Here is a 21,201-nt window from a genome sequence, read left to right on the forward strand (position 1 = left end):
GATAAGTGCCTTAATTTAAATGGCAACTATATAGAAAAGTAGTATTTAAGTGTGGCTTTCATCTGTATATAATAAAAAAAATTTCCAATACTTTATTTATTTTTAATTCCAAAACGTAATGTACTTTGTGGATAGCCCTCGTATATAATGGAAGTAGTGAATTGTTTTACAGAAGAGTTTTGCCTGAAACGCTATCTTAAATGATACTTTGACAAAAGTAAACTGTAAAATGTAAATGCTACGTGACTAGGGCCTCCTGTCGGCTAGACCATTCGCCGGGTGTAAGTCTTTCGATTTGACGCCACTTCGGTGACTTGCGCGTCGATGGGGATGAAATGAATGTAATTGGGACAACACAACACCCAGTCCCTGAGTGGAGAAAATCTCCGGCCCAGCTGGGAACGAACCCATGCCCTTAGGATCGATATTCTGTCATGCTGACCACCCAGCTACCGGGGGCAGACAGTGAACTGTAACGGATTATGTCATATCTTTGAAAACAGTAACTGTGTGAACTGAAAGTTTTTGTCTACTATTACGCTACTTGGGAACTGAAGTTACTTGGCACTGACTCTTTAAATGTCTTATGGGGAGAATATGGCAGGTGGCATAACTCAATTTCCCAGAAACTTCGCTTAGAAGAAGAGGAGTCCAAATACATGAACATGTTTCAGCTTATCCACAGACACTCTACCACTTCTGAGGAAATGGCTGTCAAAATTTTCAGTGTAATATACATGCCTTTTAGTGGTCGATAAATTCAGCCCAACTGGTGGCGCAGCGACTAGTGTTGTGGCCTTTCACTTTTGCACCCCATGTGCGAATCAGATAATTTTTTTTTTTTTTTTATCTACTCATGTCCACATAAGATTACTACATGACTGTTCCTTACAAGCGCACTATATTAACTGTAAAATTACAGCTGTGCATCACAATAAGAAAATGTGTGTGTGTGTGTGTGTGTGTGTGTGTGTGTGTGTGTGTGTGTGTGTGTGTGTGTGTGTGTGTGTGTGTGTGTGTGTTTTATATATTAAAAGGTTACAAGCTTTTTAAATTCTCATACCCCTGTATTTCATTCTTAAAGCAATTCTTAATTGTTACATTATATTCTCAAGTCTACTCTTCAGGAAGATTTTGTGCTTTCCCTCGGGTGATACCAATCACAGAAATATTTGAAACACCACGAGCGTCACGCAAAGGCAGATTTGCCACAGCGACATTTCTTCGTATAAATTACACTCGGGAAAGAAATGTCGTTAGCAGTGCTGAATAATTCATGTGTTGGCAATAACTTCATGGCAAACCATGCTTAATGGATGACTTTTCCAAAAACTGCAACTTGCAGTTGATTACGCATCATGGTACATTACAGGAATTTAGAAAGCATTTTCAAATAAGTCTTTTAACTCATTTATTTTTTTTAATTCATTCACCAGACACATTATTAGTAGTAGATTAATAAGGACAAAGTTATTTGAATACACACTGGAAAACAGTAGTATAATAAATGCATTTCACACACGTGGCAAAAAAGTGTGAAGCCGCAATGCTAGCCACTATGCTACCAGTTGAACTGAATGTATTGCACACTGAAAGCAATCTAAATTACACTGAAAACTTTGACAGTCACTTTCTCACAAATGTTTGAGTATCTACGGATAAACCGAGACACGTGTTCGCTTACTTTGTCTCACCTTCTACTGAGCAAAGTTTCCGGGGAATCGGGTTGTGGCACCTACCGAGTTCTCGATATTAGTTAAAAATATTAGTTGCAAATACGCTCCTTGTTTGAATAAAATGTTTTCGAAAGCATTTTAAAGTTACATATTAATCAGAGAGTTTACAATACTAGTTGAAATCTTAACCGATTTTGATATTGGGTATAGGGTCTATGGACAGCCTAGCAGCTAGTAACATTGAAGTTACATCACATAAAACCTCACTTGCAGTACTAAAAGAATATTCCTCATTAACGGTATTTGGTTCGTTTTGTGTCTTTGACCCATTAACTCTAGGACCTGCAGTGTTGAAACTTCAAGGAAAGATAAAAGCTATTGTCCTCAATGGTCGGAGGCTTGCACACAACAACAAAAGTTGGTTCCCCCCTAGATGTCTAAGAGATAATTGATAAAGAGTAATCTCGAAAGGACTGACTAAATACAAGTTTGCAGAGTTATCCAGTCTATGTAACTGATGCAAATCATTGACAAGTAGTTATACATATACAACAAATGTAACTAAAATCAGATCAAACAATTGACACACACAGTCTGATAGATACACCACTACACGAAACCACCACTAGCTTCTTTGCATTTGTTAGCCATTACACAACCATCGTAGAGAGATTCAAAGTTTTACTGGTAAATGAGCTCAACGGGTAGTAGAATGGGTTACTCCCTCGTGATAAAATATCTCCAATTTGTAAAAACTGCGACACGTCGCTCGTAAAGTGACCTACGCGCAACCTCTGCACCTCACCGTACGACAGACTTACTCGGCTTTGCTCTCGGCCTTCTGGCGGGTGCCTCACCTTTTCAGAGAGGTACTGCTCGAATATGCTGTAGGCCGCCTCACGCATGCTGTCGGGCTGCGGGGGCTGGTGTGTCGGGGGCGGAGCGTCGCCCGCCTTCCTGCCGACTCCGGCCACGACGCCCCCGGACGGTGCCGCCGCTCCCGCCACGGTCACGCCAGCTCCCATCTTGTGCAGCTCTAGGTCCGATATCTGCTGCTCGGCCGAGACTCTCCAACCTGAGAGGTTATAGACACACTGCAGATTACCAACTGCACATCAATCACTACTTTATTGTAAGGACTGAATTGAATTGAATTTTATTTGATCCTGTAAGATTACATTGTGTATGGTAAATGTACATGTAATATAGGACATGTCAAAAGTATTAACATTCATTATCACTTATTTTTCTACACCTTTAGCTTACATTTTTACATAATTGACAATGAATAACAATATATACAACTTTAATGGCATAAGTATTCTGCAACACTGTAAAACTCTTTTTTCAATGAGATAGTCTTCAAGTTCCTTTGGAAAGTCATTGTCAAGTACACTATCTTGCAGGTTTCTAGGCAAACTTCTTAGTGGTCTGATACTAGAGTACTGGGGTCCTTTTTCTAGCATTGCCAGTCAGTGGGGTATGCTCCGTACTTCATTCTTCCTTCTTGTATTGTGGGTGTGTACACTAGCATTTGTAATCCAGTCCTCACTATCTTTTGTGATGTACATTATTGTTTTGTATATATACAATGATGAAAAAGTTAAGATACCTAACTTCTTGAAATAGTTTCTGCATGTTTCAGAAGTCTTTCTTCTTAAAATATTTTTTTTTTTTTTTTTGTAATGTGAACACTTGTTTTGTCTCTTGCTTGTTTGAGTTTCCTCACACAGTCACTCCATACTGTAAGTATGGTTTGAAAAGTCCATGATACACTGTACACAGAAGGTTCTTGTCTGAATACTGTGATAGCTGCATCATTAAGAATATGACAGAGCTCAGTTTCTTACAGACATTATTAATATTTTTTTTCCATTTCAGTTCATTATTCAGAAGAATACCTAAGAATTTAGCAGATTCTACTTCTTCCAGCCTTTTTCCATCAACCTCTAAATCCATGTCTGCAGCCTTCTCCTGGTTTTTAAATGTTTGTCCAAATAATTAACTAATCTGGTATACATAAGCATTTCTAGGATTTTCAAGAAACCTGATGTCAGTGAAACAGGTCTGTAGTTGTTGGGGGTCATCCTTATACCCTTTCTTGTACACTTGCACCACCTTCGTTATCTTCAGTTTTTCTGGAAAAACCGCATCTCTGAAAGAACATTTTGCTATGTTCAGCAGTGGTGTTGTTATCTGCTCACTTACCAGCTTTATTACATGATTTGATATTTCATCATCACCAGCTGATTTATTGGACTTCAGTTTCTGTATAGTTTTCTGCAATTCATCTTCCGTGACTGGTCTTAAAAACATAGTACTGCATGATATTTTGATTACACTATGTTTGGGGATACAGAAAATGGATGAGGTGAGGGCAGGGAGTAGGAGGTGTAGCAGGGTATGGGTAGGGAAACACCCTGTAGTGTGCCACCTGTGGGAATGTCGAGGGGGAGGGGGAGGGCAGCACACTACAATGCAGAATTCTCCCAACCCCATGCACTGTGGCACTCTGCTGCCCGCGCAACAAACACAATACCCGGGTTTGCACCAATTCCACCCCTGCTCCAAAGCGCCCCCCCCCCCCTCCCAGCTCATACCCCTGTAATAAACGTAGCTGCAACACCTGTCCCACACATCCAGCCACTAGTACCTACTCCAGTCCTGTCTCGGGCATCTTCTGTCTCGTCAAAGTAGGGCCACCGGTGAACGTAGTCACACAATCTACCAACTTACCTCCAATCACTGTGTGGCAGTCTGCACTAGCACGACCACTGAGAGCTGTCTTTCCACAAAAATGGCAACTGCAAAACTGCGACCGAGAGCAGAATCGAGAGGTCTGTTACCGCACGTGCCGCTCTACACAGGCGTGCTCTATTTCCGACAGCTGCTTTGCGACCAGTTTCTGATAACAAGTGACGACCTACCCTCCTTTATAAGCTTCGATATGGAGCTATTTGCAGATGCCACTACCTTCCTAAATTATAACAATCATCTGAATAAGATATAAGATTTTCTTGACAATACACTGGCCCAAGCATCATACTGGTTTGTCCTGAATAAGAATGGAACACCAAGCATGGCATTTAGTCCAAAGGACAAAGGGTCTTTTAATGATACCAGTTATATAAAGTTCTTGGGAGTATACTTAGATGACAAACTGTCCTGTGAGCAACACACAAAATACATTAGCATTAAATTGTCTATAGCAGTTTATTAATAAAGATGTCTTATGGAATGTGTAATAGCCAAGTGTTAAACTATACAAAAAGAATCTGCATGAAGTAAAATGTAGAAATAATACTCACAGTCACAACACAAGAAAAAATAAGTCTATACGTGTGTCATACCATACACTCCCAAAGACAATAAATAGCTATAAACTAGTAGGCCATAAACTATTCAATAAGCTTCCACAAGTGGCGCATCTTCTAGAACATGTTTTTAGGAAAACATTAAATAAATTGCTTGTTGCCAACCCCTTTATGAATTAAGAGCATTTGTCGACTAAGATATGGAATTTTAAGCTAACAACTGACACGCTGTACTGTTCTGTTTAGTAATGTAATGATTACACTGTATAAAATATTTGCCTATTGCTGTCCATTCTCATTACCCCCCATAGCCGCAAACTTTGCTATTCCCCGTCCCCCATCTGCCTGTATCTCCTTCCCTGCTCCCACTCCAGGCTCACACCTGTGCCTTCTGCCCCCCCCCCCTTCCCGCTCACCTGCACAGTGCCTTCACCTTCACTGTTCCTGCTTTACCTCCCACTTCCCACTCCACATCTCTTCCGTACCTCCATTACCCACCAGTCGAGATCACTACTCATTGCAGTCAGCCTTTGTCCTCATTCAGTAAAAACAGAACCATTATAGAATCTCTTTGTTGTCCATTTGTCTGTTCATCCATCAATCCAAACTCAGGAAGTGACACACACATTACGTTCATATTGATATCAAATACTTAGGTCTATGGTCCCTTTACCGTGTAACAAATTTAAACTTGTAAGTCAATGCAATTAGAAATACAGCCATTTATGTCACACACTTTGATATCTTGCCAGTATCAATACTGATCACATGGTAAAAATAATCAAAATTCTAAGTTCCCAGGAAGGATGAACCATCTACAGAGCTATACATTATAAAGTTTGTACGGACCCCACACTGCGTGGATCCCACTTGCACTTACACCCAGGTGTGCAAGTAAATGTTTCAATAAAATTTCAGAAGATGAGAGGAAGACGTTATTGGACAATTTCTGGGCTATGGGTGACATTAATCACCAAAATAATTACCTGAATGGTTTATGCACATATCATTCAGTTACCTGCCGACGGCCAAGAGATGTCTCTGGTTCTCAAAAGCTGTATTATGAATCTCGATTACATGTGAACGGAAACTGTGGAATAGAATGCAAGATATTTTTCTTGAATAGTTTTGACATTTCTAATGGACGACACTCTAGGCTTTTAACAAAAAAAGACAAAGAAGGTACACCTCACCTTGATGGAAGGGGCAAACATCAGAACAAATTCTCTGTACCGGAAGGTCTGATCAATGATGTAAAGGAACACAGCAAAAGCTTTCCAGTTTCTGAGAGCCCTTATCTAAGGAAGGATAATCCCCACAAAAGGTTTTAAATCCTGAGCTGTGTGGGGCCAAAATGTACGATTTGTACAAAGATAAATTCATATCTCAAAATAAAGAAATAGTGGGGGAGCACATCTATCGAAAAATCGATGACAAAGACTTCAACCACATAAAGGCACTTGCTCTTTTTATGACAAATTGAGCTTTGAAATGGACACTGCTACCAATGCAGAAGAAAAAGGAAAAGGAGCTTCACCTTAGGAGGGTTGAAGCTGCAAGAACAGCAATGGCGACAGACACAGCATGTAGTAAAGAGGCAGATTCTCAGATATTCATGTTTACCTTTGACCTGCAAAAAGCACTTGCATTTCCTAAACTGACAGCATTGATATCATACTACAAAAGAAACAGGTATGTGTATAATTTTGGATGTCACGATTTAACTGACAGCAAAATCCATATTTATTTTTGGGATGAAACATCTGGATCAAGGGGTTCACAGGAAATTGGTACATGTTTATTGAAACATATTGAAAAGTGTGTCACTTCTCAAAAACAGGTAGTTGCGTACAGAGACACGTGTGGTGGGCCAAACAGGAACATAAACATTGCCCTAACACTAATGAAAGTAACACAATCTCCTCAATTTCATGTCAACATTATTGATTTAAATTTCCCGATCCCAGGTCACTCATACCTGCCAAATGACGGGGATTTTGCCCAGATAGAAGAACAATTAAAGAGGAAAGAGTTTCTGTTTTCCCCAGATGATATTTTTGAAACAATTAGGAAAACTGTCAGAAAAAATAAATTTGTACGCACAGAAATGAAGCAGTCTAACTTTTTAGCACTGAAACAGTTACAAAATGCAGTGGTAAGAAGAAAGCAAAATGAGGAGTATGTTCAATGTAATTGGCTGAAAATAAAGTGGATGTGTTTTGAGAGGCAGAAGCTGTACAAAATGCTCTACAAGGAATGCCAACATTGACTTCCACATCCTAAGCTTTGCTCCCAAACATGGTAGAGGGAGACCACACACATATGGTAGTACTGCAGTTTCACAGCTTTACCCACACCTGAGAAAGTGCGGAAAAAGAAAAAGCGGATATGCTCGATTTGCTCCCTAATATTCCAGCTATCAAAGATAGTTATTTCCTTGCTCTACAATCAGAAGACAGAGGTCTGGAACATGTAGACGAAGAAGAAGAAGAAGAAGATTGTAATCCTTAGTTTTACAGAAACCAATTGACCTGAAATATATCCGACTGTGTAGTTCAATTATACATGTGAATTTAATAAGAAGGTGCACATTAAAACTGTAATAAAAATTATTTGCAATAAAAGAATTAACAGGTTTATATACAATTTTCAATTTATTTTATGTCAATAGTGGTGCAGCTCCATTACCACCACTTTTCTGCCTATAATGCTGCTGAAATTAATGATCCAAACAAATAGAAAGGTTCATTTGTAACAACGAGCCATATACTTGAATATTTCTGGTATCTCAACTGCAGATTTTCCAGCCCTCATTTAACTTTAGAACTTTGTATATCAAAATGAACAAAAATGGACTTGTACCACTATTGAAATAAGCCCTTCAAGAAATCAGGTAACTGTGTTTTCTCACGTAATTCTATCCACTGTCACAAACTTCAACCAACGTTAATGTGGATAAATTAATATACCAATGCTCACATTCCTTACAGTAAAATTCAATTATAGCATTCATTATTTATTTTCTGTAGTCCACTTTCTTCATCACAATAATGGGCCAATTACACATAAAATTACGTTTACAACAACATTTATGATAATTATTCCCCCCCCCCCCCCCCCCTCTTTATCCTGAATACTGAACTACGTTTACAATGTCTATCATACCACTTTCTCTTATCTTTACCTGTTTCTACTACTATCATTGTAACATTTACATGTCTATGCTACACTACACGAAGTTTTCCAACAGTGTCTTTTTGCACTCTCAGTCGGGTGTTCCTTTACAATGGTGGATGAAGCTCCATAGATTGTTATTATTGTAACTGCTTTTGACTGATTTCACAATTGTTTTTATCAGCTATTCCTATCAGTGGACACGTCAGTGGTGTTATAGGTACCAGGGCACCAATACTCACTGGTACGAGTATCACAGAAGTGCCTCATTCCCCCACCAGTTTATAGGATACACCTCAAGGTTTTTCGTCACCCATTAAATAAACACTGAACATATGTAGATTGAAGTGATAAATGAAAATTTGTACCGAGGCTGGGATTCGTATCCGGCTTTCCTGCTCACTACGCAGACATGCTAACCACAACACCACCCTGGCACATTGGCTCTGCACAGCTGAACAGAGTACCTTGGCACGTCTCTCTCCTTAATCTAAATTCCCACTCGTGGCCCAGCCCACTTGGAATTCCCACTAAAATCTAACAGCATTGCATAGACTCTCCAACTCTATTGGAATAGCACTTCAGCATCACACAAAATTGGGCAACCTACCTGAAATGCAAACATAGGTGCTTTTAATTAAATCAAACTACACAGTTCCAGAGACCTTTTCAAGTCTCAAACATCTACACTGTATATATGCAGACTCAAGTGACAAATGAAAATTTGTACCAAGCTGGAACTCAAACTCAGGTCTCCCACTCAACAGCAAAGCCAACATGCCAGGACGGTGTAGTGGTTTGCGCATCTGCCTAGTGAGTAGGAGACTCGTGTTCGAATCCTGACCTCGGTACAAATTTTTATTCATCGGTTCAGTCCGCGCATACACAGAGTGATTATAATTAAAGTTAAATTTTCAAAATTCTGTAGAAATAACACCACTGGTCAGAAGGATGTCAAATTAAACAGAATATAATTGGAGAAGGGAGAAAACGTATGGCAGAAGAAAAAATATAGTGTGAAAATTGATCAACAGATGGCACTGTATGTGTCAGAATATGTAAATGAAAACACCTGTCACACGGACGATCCATTGAAGTTGGTGTAAACACGCTGAATACACAGCTTTTCCTCCTTTTGTGTCTGCAACGTTTACCATGACTGTCTCAATGCAGGATCGCACACAGCTTGTATAGCTGTATTACAAGAGTGATTATTGCGCACACCTCATTCTGGAGAAGTTGTGGACACTGAAGGGTTTGAAAAATGGTGTCGGTCCGATGCCTGCCACGGGTCTGGAGAAAATGATTCAGAAATTCGAAAAGACTGGTTCTTTTGGTGTGCAACATGATAGGAGGAGGAAACGAATTGATTCAACGTCACTGGGAGCAGTGGCCACAGCAATGCTGGAGGAGACGAGTGGTGGTGTGCAAATGTGTAGTGCACGGAGAATTGCCCGAACATTGGAGATACCCACGAGTATGGCGCATACAATCCTACAAAACATCCTTTTTTGCTATCCATTCAAAATTACCCATGAGCACAAGTTACTTCCTGTTGACCTGCCAGCATGAGAGACCTTTGCTTTAGACTTTCTTGCTCACATGGAAGTGGACCATGATTAGCCATGGAAGATTTTGTGAACAGATGAAGCCCACTTCCATCTGACAGGATATGTCAACACAGAATTGTCATATATGGGCAACAGAAAATCACACGGAAATCAAACAGTACCACTTCATCCTGAAAAAGCCACTGTGTGGTGCGGGTTTACAGCATTACTTATCATAGGGCCACATTTTTTTTGAAGAGACAATTTCTTTGGTCCTATTACCTGTACCATCACTGGTAAGCGCTGGGGGTGTCTTTTGCGCAACCACACCATTCCAGCAGGGATGTGTGCGCGGGATCACTTTCGTGAAAGATGGTGCACCACCATACGTCGCAAATCCAGTTAAGCAGCTCCTGAAGCGCCATTTTGGAAATGCTAGAATTATCAGCCGCCATTTCCCTACAGCCTGGCCATCCCTATCACCTGATCTTAATCCGTGTGACATCTGGCTGTGGAGCTATCTGAAAGATGTTGTGTTCAGTGTTCAGTTTGCAAACTTGGTTGCATTGAAGGCACACATTAGGCAACACGTTCTGAACATGACCCTGGAAACACTTCCATCAGTTGTGGAACATACTGTTTCTCGATTTCAACTTGTTGCAGAAAATGGTGGACAGCATACTGAACTTGTTTTGCAGCAGTCACACGGAAATTAATAATGTAATCTGGTTTTGATACAAGCTTTTCGTGCGGTTTTCGACTGTAGGACAATTAAAAACTGATGTGATCGATGCTTTTTATGTGGTTTTTGGCCTCAAGAAATTTAAAAACTGATGTGAGCGATGCTTTTTATGTGGTTTTTGGCCTCAGGCCAATAAAAAACGGATTTTTCCCACCTGATGCTATGTCACCTTGCTGTGGTGGACGGGCTTACGTAAATAAAAGTATCACAACTGTACACCAATGCACACTGAGTAGTACAGTTTGTTTACCGTCAGACATACACCTGAGGCACTGTTGTACGATTCATTTGTCATTTGTAGTCGACCACTATTAAATTACGATGCTTACAGTGCCATCTATTCCTACATTTTATAACTCTGCCATACGTCTTCCCCCTTCTCTGATAAAAATGGCTCTGAGCACTATGGGACTCAACTGCTGTGGTCATAAGTCCCCTAGAACTTAGAACTACTTAAACCTAACTAACCTAAGGACAGCACAAAACACCCAGCCATCACGAGGCAGAGAAAATCCCTGACCCCGCCGGGAATCGAACCCGGGAACCCGGGCCTTCTCTGATAAAATTCTGTTGCAATTTGATGTCATTCTGACCAATGATATTTCTACAGCAGTTTGAAAGATTAACTTTAATTATAATCACCCTGCACATCTTAGATCTTCGAGACTTGTAAAAGTCTCTGGAAGCATGTAGTTTCATTTCGTTACAAAGACAGTGAATCGCAACTCACCTTCGACGTTCAGGTAGAAGAAGAGATAGGCCTGCGCCCCGATGCTGGTCATGTAGTCGATGAAGTAGGAGAGCGCCACGTTGTTCTTGAGCACGACGTCCAGCGGCAGCGAGAAGAGCCGCACCCCGCCGGCTCCCCCAGAGGGCACCAGCCGCCCCCAGTCCAGCTGCGACGGCAGGCCTGCGCAGGGGCGAGTCCGAGCTCGAGACAGTCAGAAGCGGAGGGCGGCGTCAGAGCCGCCGGTCACACGCGCGTGAAACACGGACGGGGCCCGGAGCGGCACGCCACCACACGGTCAAGTAGCCGGGGGTGGCGGCGGAAACGGTGCACGCACAAAATAAGGGGACCGACACCTTCGTGCGAGCAATAGGACACCGGCATTTCTATTTCCGTTACCCGTAACCGACCTCAGATCTCCAGAACGTATTTCCACTCTGCAGCAGAGTGCACACCGGTTTCAAACTTTCCAGCAGATAGGAATTGTGTGCCAGACCGGGTCACAAACTTCGGACCTTTCCCCTTTCGTGGGCAATGCTCTACGGACTCGGCTGTCCGAGCACGATTCGCGACCCACCGGTAGCAGTTACTTCTGTAAAATATCTGGAAGTATGCGTGCAGAACGATTTGAAGTGGAATGATCATATAAAATTAATTGTCGGTAAGGTGAGTACCAGGTTGAGATTCATTGGGCGAGTCCTTAGAAAATGCAGTCCATCGACAAAGGAGGCGGCTTAAAAAACACTCGTTCGACCTATACTCGAGTATTGCTCATCGGTGTGGGATCCGTACCCAGGTCGGGTTGACAGAGGAGATAGAGAAGATCCAAAGAAGAGCGGCGCGTTTCGTCACAGGGTTATTTGGTAAGCGTGATAGCGTTACGGAGATGTTTTGCAGACTCGAGTGGCAGACTCTGCAAGAGAGGCGCTCTGCATCGCGGTGTAACTTGCTGTCCAAGTTTCGAGAGGGCGCGTTTCCGGATGAGGTATCGAATATATTGCTTCCCCGTACTTATACCTCCCGAGGAGATCACGAATGTAAAATTAGAGAGATTCGAGTGCGCGCAGAGGTTTTCCGGCAGTCGTTCTTCCCGCGAAGCGTACGCGACTGGAACAGGAAAGGGAGGTAGAGTATAAATGTAGATGTGAATGTAGATGTAGACCCACCTTCGTGGCAAAGGTCACGAGTTCCCGACCTATCCAGCACGCACTTCACCTGCCGGGAAGTTTCAAATCGACACACCCTCCTCTCCTCCTCTAAAAAGTGAAAATGCATTCTGGTAACAATCACCTAGGCCACGATTAAGCAGCGTCTCCACAATACCCTTCGTTCAGGAGTGCTAGTCCAGTATAATATACAAGGAAACTTCTGCAAAGTTTGGAAGGTGGGAAAAGGGGTACTGTCAGAAGTAAAACTTTAGGGCCGGGTCACGCATCGTGCCCAGATAGCTCAGTCGGTAGAACACCTGCTCGGGAAAGGAAAATGTCACAGGTCCAAATCCCAGTTCAGCACACAGTTTTAATCTATCGAGAAGATTTAGCATAACATCTACTTCTATGGGTACAGTTCTAATAGATTCCACAACAGTTTCAACACTCAGTGTGAGCTACTTCCAGGTTCACATCAGCAACAAAAAAAGCCAACAGTGTATGGTACCTTAAAACTTGAAATAGTCTTTACCAAACCAATTATTAGCAAACTGTACAACATATACACAATGCATGCATAACAAAGGTAAATTTCAAGAAACTACAATAGCAATTTTGAAAGTGCAACAATCAGGAATATGCACCACAGTACCAAACATTTACCGAGCAAAAATCGAGGCCCCAGCACTTTTAAATATACGACACCACTAACTGTTAAATGTGAATGAAGTTCTTTTATCATACTTGGGTCTGACTGCTGTATCTAATTTGCAATCTGTATCCTTATAACATGAGATATTTTGTTATAGAGAATAAACATTATTCCCTTATGATTTTTGCCTGTGCTCAGTTAGGTCTAATGTTTCTTTTTTTATTTCCTACTGATTTCAAAGCAACGGTGACTTCATCTTCAAACACTTTTGTCTTAACTTGGAATGATCAAACTGCAATTTAAGATGAACCTGAAACAAAGCATATTTAATCTGACCATTTGCTACAGATACAACTCATCACCTTGTTATTACAAATACAGAATCGTGACTGCTACACAAATGCACATAAATTTATCGACTTTTACATTTAACAAATTATTTCACATGCTTATTATTACAGATGTGCTGTCTACCACCATGAACATTATGCAGTAACTGTTTTCAGTTGTAGTTAGTTAATTCCGGAGATATCAAGATTTTCAGATATAATTTCATTATCATGTAAAAATACACATGTCAAAATTGAAACCTCGGAACCAACAACTTAGCTTTGTAGAGTGACTGTTCTCAATTCTGAAAAAGTGATTATTTTAGGTCAAATTTCTGAAATTCCGAGATACCACCATTTTCATACCTTGTAATATTTCAAAATCCTGTTACAGTAATACTGACACCCAAAATCTTCTGAATATGATAATGTTCTTAGATCTCCAATATTTTGTTTTTTATAGAAAATATTCAAATTTTATAATGAAAAAAATCAGTAATAATGGCAGTATACCTTTTGCAATCAACATTCATTTTATCATTATAATTCGAAACTCATTCAGATTTTCAACTTCTGTTAAATAAATTAAAGATGGCTGCACCCTTAGAAGCCAGGGAAGCTTTGGTGAGCGTGAAGTCACACATTACCATATTAAAAAGCAGCGCCTTGTGTTTCTTCATTTGTCACATGAAGTGATTGGTACTAAAAATCTGGCATGGTTTCCTTTATAATTTCTCTCTTTTTCTTCACTGATTAATATAGCTTGCTCTTGCAATTGACTGAAACCATGAAGTGAGTCATTGGCACCAATCAGGAAGACTGTAAATGGCCTGACATGAGGTTACATCAGGGCATTGGATTGTGAATTCATGAGAGCACATACTATGTCAGTAATAATAGTGAAAGCCTTTGTAAACATTATAAAGTGTACCACGCAGGAGTAGTACAGAAAGTGTCAAGAACGATGTTACTGTAAGGACAACGGCTGGTGAGCAAATTAAGAACTGAGCCTTTAATTGTGTACATGTCAGTAAACGACCAGTGAGCAGTTATTACAGTGAACGTATTTCGAGACTGTGTAACTGAATAAATTGTCCATAAATTACAAAGCCGTATGGCCGTGTTTAACTGACACGTTTACAAATTCAAACTCCTAGGCACTTCCACTATCGAGATTCACAGTTCGCAGTGACAAATGGAAGACACAGCAGCTTGGCATGGTAAGGAACATACAATTTGAAAACATTTCAGACTTGCCAATCTTGTAATAAACACATCAAGGGATATCTGGAGTACATTAATTTTGCTTACTTGCAGTGGTATTCCACAACAATCACAGGGCTAATGTATCAGAGGGTGATGCCACAGTTGCTCTGAAGTCAATTGTAAATATAGTATATGAGGTATATTCAGTGAGTAAGTGTACTGGGACCATAACGAGCCACTGTTGGGGGGTCCCCTTACCAGAGCGAGCATTGCAGGAACACTTTAGCACATAAACTCACATTGTTATGTCCAGTTGCGTGAAAGATGTCAGTAAGAAATCACACCCAGTTCAAGCCACACACTGTAATCTGCTTCCCAATCGCGGAAGGAATAATACGTACCAAACTTTTTTCGGAAATCAAAATGGTTTACGGTAAAGTTGTCGACGACAGAATAAGAGTGTTTAAGTGGTGTATGGAATTTAGTGGAGAGAAGGCAAATGTTGATGCCAAACAGAGGAATGGAAGACCTTTTTGCTAAAAAAAAATCAAAGAAACTGTTCCTGAAGACTGCTAATTGACAGGGAATGAATTTATGCGGTGTATACACAAATCTTTAGAACTCTCTCAAATCACACACTGGCATAAATGCTGGGATACCGGTAACTTTGTGCAAGATAGGTTCCAAAACAGCTGACAGAGCAGTACGAGAGAAATTGGGTCGAAAGCACCCGTGACTTTCTCGAGCACCTCGAATTGGAAGGTGAGGATTTTCTGAGCTCTACTGTGACTGAAGATGGAGTATTCAAAACAAAAAGAGGGGAATGCTGACAAGAGGAGTGTGCCCACTGCACGACAACACCTGTCCTCATACTGTCTTAGCCAATCTCGGACTCATTTGGTTGGGATGTTCAGATTGCTACTCACCATATAGCGGAGATATTGAATCACAGACAGGTGTAACAAAAAGACTGCTGAACAACAACAACAACAACAACAACAACAACACACACACACACACACGCGCGCGTACCATTTCGGCTGTTGTTGTGGTCTTCAGTCCTGAGACTGGTTTGATGCAGCTCTCCATGCTAATCTATCCTGTGCAAGCTCCTTCATCTCCCAGTACCTACTGCAACCTACGTCCTTCTGAATCTGCTTAGTATATTCATCTCTTGGTCTCCCTCTACGATTTTTACCCTCCACGCTGCCCTCCAATGCTAAATTGGTGATCCCTTGGTGCCTCAGGACATGTCCTACTAACCGATCCCTTCTTCTAGTCAAGTTGTGCCACAAACTTCTCTTCTCCCCAATCCTATTCAATACCTCCTCATTAATTATGTGATCTACCCACCTAATCTTCAACGTTCTTCTGTAGCACGACATTTCAAAAGCTTCTATTCTCTTCTTGTCCAAACTATTTATTGTCCATGTTTCGCTTCCATACATGGCTACACTCCATACAAATACTTTCAGAAACGACTTCCTGACACTTAAATCTATATTCGATGTTAACAAATTTCTCTTCTTCAGAAACGCTTTCCTTGCCATTGCCAGCCTACATTTTATATCCTCTCTACTTCGACCATCATCAGTTATTTTGCTCCCCATATAGCAAAACTCCTTTACTACTTCAAGTGTCTCATTTCCTAATCTAATTCTCTCAGCATCACCCGACTTAATTCGACTAAATTCCATTATCCTCATTGTGCTTTTGTTGATGTTCATCTTATATCCTCCTTTCAAGACACTGTCCATTCCGTTCAACTGTTCTTCCAAGTCCTTTGCTGTCTCTGACAGAATTACAATGTCATCGGCGAACCTCAAAGTTTTTATTTCTTCTCCCTGGATTTTAATACCTACTCCGAATTTTTCTTTTGTTTCCTTTACTGCTTGCTCAATATACAGACTGAATAACATCAGGGAGAGGCTACAACCCTGTCTCACTCTTTCCCAACCACTGCTTCCCTTTCATGTCCCTCGACTCTTATAACTGCCATCTGGTTTCTGTACAAATTGTAAATTGCCTTTCGCTCCCTGTATTTTACCCCTGCCACCGTTAGAATTTGAAAGAGAGTATTCCAATCAACATTGTCAAAAGCTTTCTCTAAATCTACAAATGCCAGAAATGTAGGTTTGCCTTTCCTTAATCTAGCTTCTAAGATAAGTTGTAGGGTCAGTATTGCCTCACGTGTTCCAACATTCTGCGGAATCCAAACTGATCTTCCCCAAGGTCGGCTTCTACCAGTTTTTCCATTCGTCTGTAAAGAATTCGCGTTAGTATTTTGCAGCCGTAACTTATTAAACTGATAGTTCGGTAATTTTCACATCTGTCAACACTTGCTTTCTTTGGGTTTGGAATTATTATATTCTTCTTGAAGTCTGAGGGTATTTCGCCTGTCTCGTACATCTTGCTCACCAGATGGTACAGTTTTGTGAGGACTGACTCTCCCAAGGCTGTCAGTAGTTCTAATGGAATGTTGTCTACTCCCGGTGCCTTGTTTCGACTCAGGTCTTTCAGTGTTCTGTCAAACTCTTCGCACAGTATCGTATCTCCCATTTCATCTTCATCTACATACTCTTCCATTTCCATAATATTGTCGTCAAGTACATCGCCCTTGTATAGACCCTCTTCTACTCCTTCCACCTTTCTGCTTTCCCTTCTTGGCTTAGAACTGGGTTTCCATCTGAGCTCTTGATATTCATACAAGTGGCTCTCTTTTCTCCAAAGGTCTGTTTAATTTTTCTGTAGGCTGTATCTATCCTACCCCTAGTGAGATAAGCCTCTACATCCTTACATTTGTCCTCTAGCCATGCCTGCTTAGCCATTTTGCTCTTCCTGTCGATCTCATTTTTGAGACGTTTGTATTCCTTTTTGCCTGCTTCATTTACTGCATTTTTATATTTTCTCCTTTCATCAATTAAATTCAATATTTCTTCTGTTACCCAAGGATTTCTACTAGCCCTCATCTTTTCACCTACTTGATCCTCTGCTGCCTTCACTACTTCATCCCTCAAAGCTACCCATTCGTCTTCTACTGTATTTCTTTCCCCCCATTCCTGTCAAATGTTCCCTTATGCTGTCCTTGAAACTCTGTACAACCTCTGGTTTACTCAGTTTATCCAGGTCGCATCTCCTTAAATTCCCACCTTCCCCACTGCACGATGGGAGATGCAGTCTGTGTGGAGGGGATAAGGAGGAGGCTGGGGCAGGGAGGGGGAGGGAGAACAGGGGGGTGGATGGGGGGGATGACAGTAAAGTACTGTTTATGGGAGCATACAGGGACAAGGTGAGGACAGGGTAGGTCAGCCGGTGCAGTCGGGAGGTTAATGGAGGGTGGGGGGAAAGGAGAGAAGTAAGCAGACTGTTGTTGTGTTGAATAGCGGCAGTGTCATAACTGGGAACTGGATGGGTGTGTGTAGGACAATGACTAACCAAGGTTGAGGCTAAGAGGATTATGGAAACATAGGATATATTGCAGGGAGAGTTCCCACCTGCACAGTTCAGAAAAGCTGGTAATAGTAGGAAGGATCCGGATGGCACAGGCTATGAAGCAGTCACTAAAATGAAGAACATGTTGGACAGTGTGCTCAGCAACTGGGTGGTCCAGCTGTTTCTCGGCCAAAGTTTGTCAGTGGCCACTTGTACGAACAGACAACTTGTCGGGTGTCGTGCCCGCACGGGACACAGCACAGTCATTGCAGCTTAGAGTGTAGATCACGCAACTGGTTTCTCTGATAGTCCTGCCTTTGATGGCACAGGTGATTAATGTGACTGAACTGGAGTAGGGTGCCGTGGTGGTGGTGCATGGGAAGGTCTTGCACCGAGGTCTATTTCAGGGACATGAACCACGAGGTAATGGGTTGGGATCAGGGGTCGAGTGGGGATGGACGAGGATGCTGTGTAGGTTCGATGGGCAGCAGAACACCGCTATGGAGGGGTGGGAAGGATAGCGGGTAGGATATTCCGCATTTCAAGGCACAACAACAGGTAGTCAAAACCCTGATGGAGATGTGATTCAGTTTCTCCAGTCTTGGGTGATACTGAGTCACAAGGGGAATGTTCGAGTGATACCCTCGGTATATATCGAGAGGCACTGCATGTCACTACAGATGCAACAGCCACAGGTGGTTATGTTTGTGAGGTAGTCACTTTGTTGTGTGTCTTCGACTTAACATCTTCACTATATGGTGAGTAGGAATCTATCCTTTTCATAACATTATCGTCACCTCTGATGAATAATTACTTGTCTCCACCCTCATAATATCTTAACACAAACTGGTACAGTGCTTACTAATGTTCGATCTCTGGCCACCTACTCTCTCTCTCTCTGAGAACTACTATTCTATCTTTGACTCCCCTCATTCTCACTACAGGTGGCTCCCTGGACTCCAAGTTCAACTGCCCTTCCTTTTTAACTTTGCCCGACATTTGACCATCTCCTCTCCGAGAAAGGAACTGTTAGCTGTGGAAGCTAGGGTAATGTCGTCACTTTCGTGTGTGATTGTCAGCAGTACTGCACATTTCGCAACATAAAAGTAGATGCTGGCCAGTTATTCTATCTCATAGCTTGTTAGTCTCCTTGACTTAATTTTCAGGATGTAGTCATCCCATTTCATATCTCCAAACACAGTTAATCCTAACTATAGGATGTCCACAATTAAAGTTCCAGTTTCAAAAGAGAATCGCTACACAGAACAATGTGAAATTGGAACGGCATATTATCGATACAGGGAAATGTCACGGAACAAAAACGAAAATTTAACGAAAATCTGACCAATAGATGGTGCCATAAGTGTCAGAAAATGCACACTAACAGATGCACGGAACAAGGCCGTTCTTCAGTTTGTGTCTAAAACACTCGGCACGACTGTCTCCGCAAAGGGTCGGATGCTGCAGCTTAAGCTCTACAAGAATGATTACTGGGCACCAACAGCTCTGCACAAGTTCCACACACTCAGGGTATGAAAAGAAGATACTGATCCAATATCTGCTAAGGCTCTGGAGAAAATCATTTCAAAATTCAAAAAGACAGGTTCTTTCGAAGTGCAATGTGGCAGGAGGAGGAAAGCAGTCGATCGGATGTCTGTGGAAGATGTGGCCACAGCACTGCAGCAGGGGTCGAGAGGTGGTGTGCAAACCTGTAGCACACAGGGACACTCCAGCGAGCACAGTCCATAAAATCCTACGAAACATCCCACATTGCTATTTGTGCAGAATCACCTGTGTGCAGGAGTTGCTTCCTGCCGACTGCTTCTTTAATGACGGAGTCCCAGTAGGTGGAAGTGGACGAAAGGATCTTCGTCTCTCCATAGTTCGTGCCGTTTCCCGTGTCGAGACAATGTTCAGGCAGAGCAGACTTTTCTGGCTGACCCAGTCTGGTGCGACATCTACATTCGGCCCATCTATCCTTAACAGTGCGACACATCTGGCCAGTGCACAATTTCCCACACTCGCACAGGATTTTATACATCCCTGGTCTCCGTAGACCCGGATCGTCTTCAACAGAAACCGGCACAGTTTGCACACGTGCTGGAGAGTGGAAGACACACATTATGTCACGTTTTTTGAACAGCCTGCCAATATTAAGGACACACCACCAACATATAGAAAAACCACCCTCTTCGAGCTCTCTGTTTCTTTTTTTTTCTGGCTGTTATCGAGCTTTGGTTGCACCGTGCTCGCTTTCAGACATTTCGTGCAGTATGAGATCTGTTCAAAAAATTCTGGAACTTTGTCCACAGCATTTTTCTACGCTTCCCTTTTACTTATTGTGCAGATTTAAATGCATTACAGGTCTGTTTATTGGCAGGCTATTCAAAAAAAACATTACGTAAAATGTGTCTTCTGCCCTCCAATGCGTGTGCAAACTATGCTGGGTTCTGTTGAAAATGACCTAGGTCTACGGAGACTAGGGAAATATAAAATCCCGTGCCAGTGTGGGAAATAGTACACTGGCCAGACGTGTCGCACTGTTAAGGATAGATGTACTGAACATAAATGTCACACCAGACTGGGTCAGCCAGAAAAGTCTGCTCTACCTGAACACTGTCTCGACACGAGACACGGCACGAACTACGCAGAGACAAAGATCCTTTCGTCCACTTCCACAAATTGGGACTCCCATCATTAAAGGAGCAGTCGAAATTCGTATAAATAATGACCCGATCGACAGCGGCACACGATTTCAACTCGGCAAGGCACGAGAACCAGCACTGGTGGTACTGAGGCACCGTCAGCTGCAGACGGACGAATCCCAGTCGACCCAGACGGAGAATCAGAGTCCGCACATTTAAACAGGTGCCAACACGCACGCTGGGCCACTGTCTGCAGCCGGGTTTTTCCTGCATCGCGGATGAGAAGCCTGCAGCCTGTTTGCGCGGCAGGGGGTACTGGATGTCGTCGTACTCTACGATTGTGTAAGATTACACTACGGCCTGAACCCTTGGTGCCTGCGTTCTCCTAGCGAGTCAGCGTATATATATTGGTGAGCTATTGCAGCAACACGTCAGCAAGCACCTGAAGATGACGAGCAGCTGTCTCGTCGAAACACTGTGCAGCTTCCACAACATTATCCGACGTGACGCCTGTGAACTGTTGAAGCAAGAGAGTACGTGACTTGTTAACGCTCGAGTAACATCATCAGCTGCTTATAAACTGTGATGTAGCAATGACAGGGTGTA

General features: G+C 42.1%; 1 protein-coding gene across 5 annotated transcripts in view; it reads right to left on the reverse strand.

Moving 5' to 3' along the window:
- LOC126108581 (sorting nexin-13-like) overlaps window positions 1-21,201 on the reverse strand; it is a 417,686-nt gene that overhangs the window by 179,678 nt on the left and 216,807 nt on the right. For all 5 annotated transcript variants that reach the window (XM_049913874.1, XM_049913875.1, XM_049913873.1 and 2 more), the window contains 2 exons: window positions 11,187-11,366; window positions 2,534-2,751 (listed from right to left, as the gene is read on the reverse strand). In XM_049913874.1, the coding sequence (XP_049769831.1) occupies window positions 2,534-2,751; window positions 11,187-11,366 (398 nt within the window). The remainder of the gene's footprint in view (window positions 1-2,533; window positions 2,752-11,186; window positions 11,367-21,201) is intronic.

Source organism: Schistocerca cancellata, chromosome 11, assembly GCF_023864275.1.
Source record: "Schistocerca cancellata isolate TAMUIC-IGC-003103 chromosome 11, iqSchCanc2.1, whole genome shotgun sequence".
NCBI lineage: Eukaryota > Metazoa > Arthropoda > Insecta > Orthoptera > Acrididae > Schistocerca > Schistocerca cancellata.